The sequence below is a fragment of the Salvelinus alpinus genome, chromosome 26 (assembly GCF_045679555.1).
Source record: "Salvelinus alpinus chromosome 26, SLU_Salpinus.1, whole genome shotgun sequence".
NCBI classification, from domain to species: domain Eukaryota; kingdom Metazoa; phylum Chordata; class Actinopteri; order Salmoniformes; family Salmonidae; genus Salvelinus; species Salvelinus alpinus.
Window position 1 is genome coordinate 30,458,682 of NC_092111.1, and position 6,336 is coordinate 30,465,017.

At 46.8% G+C, this 6,336-nt stretch overlaps 1 protein-coding gene across 3 annotated transcripts in view; it reads right to left on the reverse strand.

The window, feature by feature from the left end:
* Window positions 1–4,961: 4,961 nt before the first annotated feature.
* Window positions 4,962–6,336, reverse strand: part of LOC139555143 (zinc finger protein 385D-like) — a 30,462-nt gene continuing 29,087 nt past the window's right edge. For all 3 annotated transcript variants that reach the window (XM_071368685.1, XM_071368686.1, XM_071368687.1), the window contains one exon: window positions 4,962–5,413. In XM_071368685.1, coding sequence (XP_071224786.1) covers window positions 5,171–5,413 — 243 coding nt within the window. In that variant the 3' untranslated portion in view covers window positions 4,962–5,170. The remainder of the gene's footprint in view (window positions 5,414–6,336) is intronic.

Here is a 6,336-nt window from a genome sequence, read left to right on the forward strand (position 1 = left end):
AATGGGACTAGGTGAGGTTAGGTGGGGGAAACAGCATGTGTCTGGAGGAGTGAATGGGACTAGGTGAGGTTAGGTGGGGGAAACAGCAGGTGTCTGGAGGAGTGAATGGGACTAGGTGAGGTTAGGTGGGGGAAACAGCATGTGTCTGGAGGAGTGAATGGGACTAGGTGAGGTTAGGTGGGGGAAACAGCAGGTGTCTGGAGGAGTGAATGGGACTAGGTGAGGTTAGGTGGGGGAAACAGCAGGTGTCTGGAGGAGTGAATGGGACTAGGTGAGGTTAGGTGGGGGAAACAGCAGGTGTCTGGAGGAGTGAATGGGACTAGGTGAGGTTAGGTGGGGGAAACAGCATGTGTCTGGAGGAGTGAATGGGACTAGGTGAGGTTAGGTGGGGGAAACAGCAGGTGTCTGGAGGAGTGAATGGGACTAGGTGAGGTTAGGTGGGGGAAACAGCAGGTGTCTGGAGGAGTGAATGGGACTAGGTGAGGTTAGGTGGGGGAAACAGCATGTGTCTGGAGAAGTGAATGGGACTAGGTGAGGTTAGGTGGGGGAAACAGCAGGTGTCTGGAGGAGTGAATGGGACTAGGTGAGGTTAGGTGGTGGAAACAGCAGGTGTCTGGAGGAGTGAATGGGACTAGGTGAGGTTAGGTGGGGGAAACAGCAGGTGTCTGGAGGAGTGAATGGGACTAGGTGAGGTTAGGTGGGGGAAACAGCAGGTGTCTGGAGGAGTGAATGGGACTAGGTGAGGTTAGGTGGGGGAAACAGCAGGTGTCTGGAGGAGTGACTGGGACTAGGTGAGGTTAGGTGGGGGAAACAGCATGTGTCTGGAGAAGTGAATGGGACTAGGTGAGGTTAGGTGGTGGAAACAGCAGGTGTCTGGAGGAGTGAATGGGACTAGGTGAGGTTAGGTGGGGGAAACAGCAGGTGTCTGGAGGAGTGAATGGGACTAGGTGAGGTTAGGTGGGGGAAACAGCAGGTGTCTGGAGGAGTGAATGGGACTAGGTGAGGTTAGGTGGGGGAAACAGCATGTGTCTGGAGAAGTGAATGGGACTAGGTGAGGTTAGGTGGTGGAAACAGCAGGTGTCTGGAGGAGTGAATGGGACTAGGTGAGGTTAGGTGGGGGAAACAGCAGGTGTCTGGAGGAGTGATTGGGACTAGGTGAGGTTAGGTGGGGGAAACAGCATGTGTCTGGAGGAGTGAATGGGACTAGGTGAGGTTAGGTGGGGGAAACAGCAGGTGTCTGGAGGAGTGAATGGGACTAGGTGAGGTTAGGTGGGGGAAACAGCAGGTGTCTGGAGGAGTGAATGGGACTAGGTGAGGTTAGGTGGGGGAAACAGCAGGTGTCTGGAGGAGTGAATGGGACTAGGTGAGGTTAGGTGGGGGAAACAGCATGTGTCTGGAGAAGTGAATGGGACTAGGTGAGGTTAGGTGGGGGAAACAGCAGGTGTCTGGAGGAGTGAATGGGACTAGGTGAGGTTAGGTGGGGGTCCTAATAAACTACTTATATGACCTCTGTACTCTCTCCAGGCAGGAAGATAGGTGGGGTGGCTGGAGACACATCCCAGGGTGCCAAGTCAGGTACTTCACTGTGTGTGTGTGTGTGTGTGTGTGTTCGCGTGCGTGCGTGCGTGCATGTGTGTGTAGGTGAGACAGAGAGACAGACAGCGAGAGACACAGAGACAGAAAGACAGAGAGAGAGAAAGAGAGTGAGGGAGAGAGAGAGACAGACACAGAGAGAGAAAGAGAGAGACAGACACAGAGAGACAGAGAGGGAGAGAGAGAGGTAGAGAGAGACAGACACAGAGAGACAGAGAGGGATAGAGAGAGGTAGAGAGAGAGACAGACACAGAGAGGGAGAGAGAGAGGTAGATAGAGAGACAGACACAGAGAGACAGAGAGAGAGAGGTATAGAGAGAGACAGACACAGAGAGACAGAGAGAGAGAGGTATAGAGAGAGACAGACACAGAGAGGCAGAGAGGGGGAGAGAGAGAGGTAGAGAGAGAGAGAGACACAGAGAGACAGAGAGGTAGAGAGAGAGGGACACAAAGAGACCGAGAGAGAGAGATAGAGAGAGAGACAGACACAGAGAGACAGAGAGGGAGAGAGAGAGGTAGAGAGAGAGACAGACACAGAGAGACAGAGGAAGAGAGAGAGAGAGAGGTAGAGAGAGAGACAGACTCAGAGAGACAGAGAGAGAGAGAGACAGACAAACAGGCAGAATGAGGTAAGGAGCAGACCAGCTCGGCTTGGCCAGAGGGCTTGAAGGGGGTCTGATGGAATATTAAATATTACCCTGACTAACCCACACACAGATGTTCACAATTACGACTCCAGAGAATTAATGAGAGCAATATGGCAAATCAAATAAAAGTTTATTCGTCATGTACACAGTTTACATCAGGTATAAACGGTGCCGTGAATTGCTTACTTGCAAGCTCCCTCAACAAGGCAGAACAAATATCAATAATAATCAAAAGTCTATTGAAAATAACAAGTAAGTAAGAAGGTAGTATGCATAGTAATAAAATGGGTATGTACACAATAGGATATACAGTATCAATAATGAATGTGCTATGTCAAGTATTTACAATTTAAAGTGGATTGTGTCTCATAGTATAGAGAAAATAGTATAGAAATAGAACAGCAGTGTTGACTGTGTGTGGTGTGGTGTGTGTGTGGTGTGGTGTGTGGTGTGATGTGTGGTGTGTGTGGGTGGTGTGTGTGTGTGTGTGTGTGTGTGTGTGTGTGTGTGTGTGTGTGTGTGTGTGTGTGTGTGTGTGTGTGTGTGTGTGTGTGTGTGTGTGTGTGTGTGTGTGTGTGTGTGTGTGTGTGTGTGTGTGTGTGTGTGTGTGTGTGTGTGTGTGTGTGTGTGTGTGTGTGTGTGTGTGTGTGTGCAGGGTTGGGGATTAACTGATTACATTTAATCCGTTACTTGTAATCTGATCAAATGAACACTGTAACTATAATCAGTTACGTTACCATCTCTATGACGACATTTGTTTGATTGATCCTTTTTGGTTTCTAATGCCTCTTAAGCAGAAAGTCATCCAAAAGTAACTGAAAGTAATATTACGTTACTGAGTGTGTGGTTGTGTAAGGTTTGAATTTGTGGAGAGTCAGTGATCCCACGAGGGGTCATTTTCTAGCCTCACCGATTGAGTTATTAGTTCTGGAGCAACTGCTTCAAGCACATGAGAAAGAGTAGCAGGAGAAGATCTCATGGCCTACTATAGGAGTGTGTGGGACTTTACATGTACCACTAGAGAATCCCCAAATAGGTGCCCCTCTGCTGCATGCTGATGTATTTAGCCACTGAAGGTCAATTGGGACTCTCACACTAATAAAATCGACCGCTGAATATAAACATTTCTTCCTCTGAAACAGTTCCTTAGATATGTATAGGGTTGAAAAGGGAGTGTATATTACTATAAACCTTCTAAGTTTACCAGTAAACTACCTGAATTTTGGTAACTTTCAAGGATTTTATGTAGTGTCCCTCCAGATTATCACAGGTGTCTGTAATTATCACTGGCCCTCTGTGTGGCCTTATCACATGTACAATATAAGAAATAATGAAATACAATTATTATCAAATAGATTAATAGAATGACAAAGCTGCAAAACATTATCCTAAATATAAACCATTAACTTAGTGAATACCACTGGTGTTTAATATGAGCGTTTCAGCAATAAATATCCTTTGAATTTTTTTTTACATAGGTTTAAATGTAACTATGTCAATATGTATTGTCCTTTTTGGCCTGGAAACTGGTGGCAGTTGTGAAAGTCAATAGTTGGAAGAGTTGCAGAGTTCATTGAAATAATGGCATTGTCTTTTTTCATTAATTAGGCTATTTTCTCTTCAATCATATGGTCTATCTACTAGAAAATATGGACACAGATATCAATACTGCATCTCAATTTTTTAAGTTATTAAAGTATAAATGATCAAAGTTATGATAGATTGCGATAGATTTTCTGTTAATTACCAAAATTACAGAAGATTCTGGTAACTTTTGTAAATTACTGGTAGCTTTGCAACCCTAGGCATGTATTAGTCACAATGCACACAACTTCCAGCCCCCCCCCCACCACCACCACCCCCATTTAAGGATGTCATCATCAAATAGTAGTATTTGATAGGGGTTGACCCCTTCTTAAAGACTATCTCCCACCAAAACATTAGATTTAACAACATATGTCTGATAAAATGTATCTCTACAGATATGTATGGGGCATGGAGTCCTCCTGTGCACAGCAACATCTCCCAGACAATAAAGTCACGGTCAAGGAGCACATTCCTGTTGTGATTTATCTGAATGAGTTACGCCAGGGGGATTATCTGTACTCTAAGTAATAAATCATTGATGAAGGCCCATCGTTTGAAGCCAAATGAAGGATCTGCATCTCTTCATTTATTTCAGTTTTTGAGAAATTCTTGAATGGGATCCAAAAAGGGATTAGCGTCAGACTGTAAACTAGCTTCAGTAACAGAAGGGTTCAGATGGCTTCTCTACTCACTGAGGTGCGGGTTGAGGGATGTGCTTCTGTCTGTGTCTCTGGTTGTCTGCCTCTGGCTCTATTTGAGGCTGACTTTGGCCTAGATTCAATCAGATGAAGTGTTAATTAACTGGCGATAGCCGACACCCGCATAGCTGATGTTTTTGTGATGTCGGAGGTGGAACTGCGTTGGAGCTGTCCAATCCGTTAGCAGCTGCTCTTCTGATCATTGTCACAAAGCCACACCCGTCCCACTCGGGTTAGAAGTTCAGAATGAGAACGTGTAGGCTATAATGATGTTCAAATCAAAAATCATTCAACTAAATAATGAAGATTTCTATCATCTTACATTCCAGTGTTCGTAAACAAGGACGGATGGGATTCCGTAAACAAGGACGGATGGGATTCCGTAAACAAGGAGGGATGGGATTTTTCTTAAACAATAGACCTCCACAACATCACAGCCAGAAACATATTCTTTATTGAAAAACAATACCCATATTTCTTGACAAACACACGCACATGACAAACGCACGCACACGTACACAAACACACACATGCACACTTTTCAGACCATAATTTGTCTGCACTGGTCCCACAGGTTCTGTTGGGTTTTGGTCCATCTGATACGGGTCTGGGTCAGGTATGGGCCAAGTCTGGTGCAGGTCTGGGTCAGTACGGTGAGAACAGAACTGATGTATGTGCCGTACGGAAAGGTCCTGGGGCGGGATGTAACAAGGTCTGGGGGAGGGCCTGAATCTGAAAGAGGGCAGGGCCAGGTGTAGGGGCAGGGCGCAAATGAAACGGGGACAGGGTTGCCATGGCAGCAGCAGCAGCAAGGGAGAGATGGCGCTGTAAGAGGCACGAGGCGAGAGGCTTCGCCAAGTCCTGCTCCTTCCTCAGAGCGATCCCAACCTGGAAACCACAAACAACATGATCAAAATCTTTCTAAAACTGTTCTACAGTCTGATCACCACCATACAGCTATCACACGTTCCACAATCAGTCCACAACAATCAGTCCACAACAAAACATCCAGTAAAGTACTGCCACGACGACTCCAACACCATCATTAAGTTTGCTGACGACACAACACTGGTAGGCCTGATCACCGACAACGATGAGACAGCCTATAGGGAGGAGGTCAGAGACCTGGCAGTGTGGTGCCAGGACAACAACCTCTCCCTCAACGATGAGACAGCCTATAGGGAGGAGGTCAGAGACCTGGCAGTGTGTTGCCAGGACAACAACCTCTCCCTCAATGTGAGCAAGACAAAGCAGCTGTTCGTGGACTAAAGGAAAAGGAGGGCCGAACCGGCCCCCATTATCATCAACGGGGCTGAAGTGGAACGGGACGAGAGTTTAAAGTTCCTTGGTGTCCACATCACCAACGAACTATCATGGTCCAAACACACCAATACAGTCGTGAAGAGGGCATGACAACACCTTTTCCACAGATCTTCAAAAAGTTCTACAGCTGCACCATCGAGAGCATCCTGACTGGTTGCATCACCACCTGGTATGGCAACTGCTCGGCATCTGACCGTAAGGCGATACAGAGGGTAGTGTTTACAGCCCAGTACATCACTGGGGCCAAGCTTCCTGACATCCAAGACCTGTTTACTCGGCGGTGTCAGAGGAAGGCCCAAAAAATTGTCAAAGACTCCAGTCACCCAAATCATAGACTGTTCTCTCTGCTATCGCACGGAAAGCAGTACCGGAGTGCCAAGTCTAGGACTAAAAGGCACCTTAACAGCTTCTACCCCCAAGCCATAAGACTGCTGAACGGCCACCCGGACTATTTACATTAACCCCCCGCCCCCCTGTTTTACACTGCT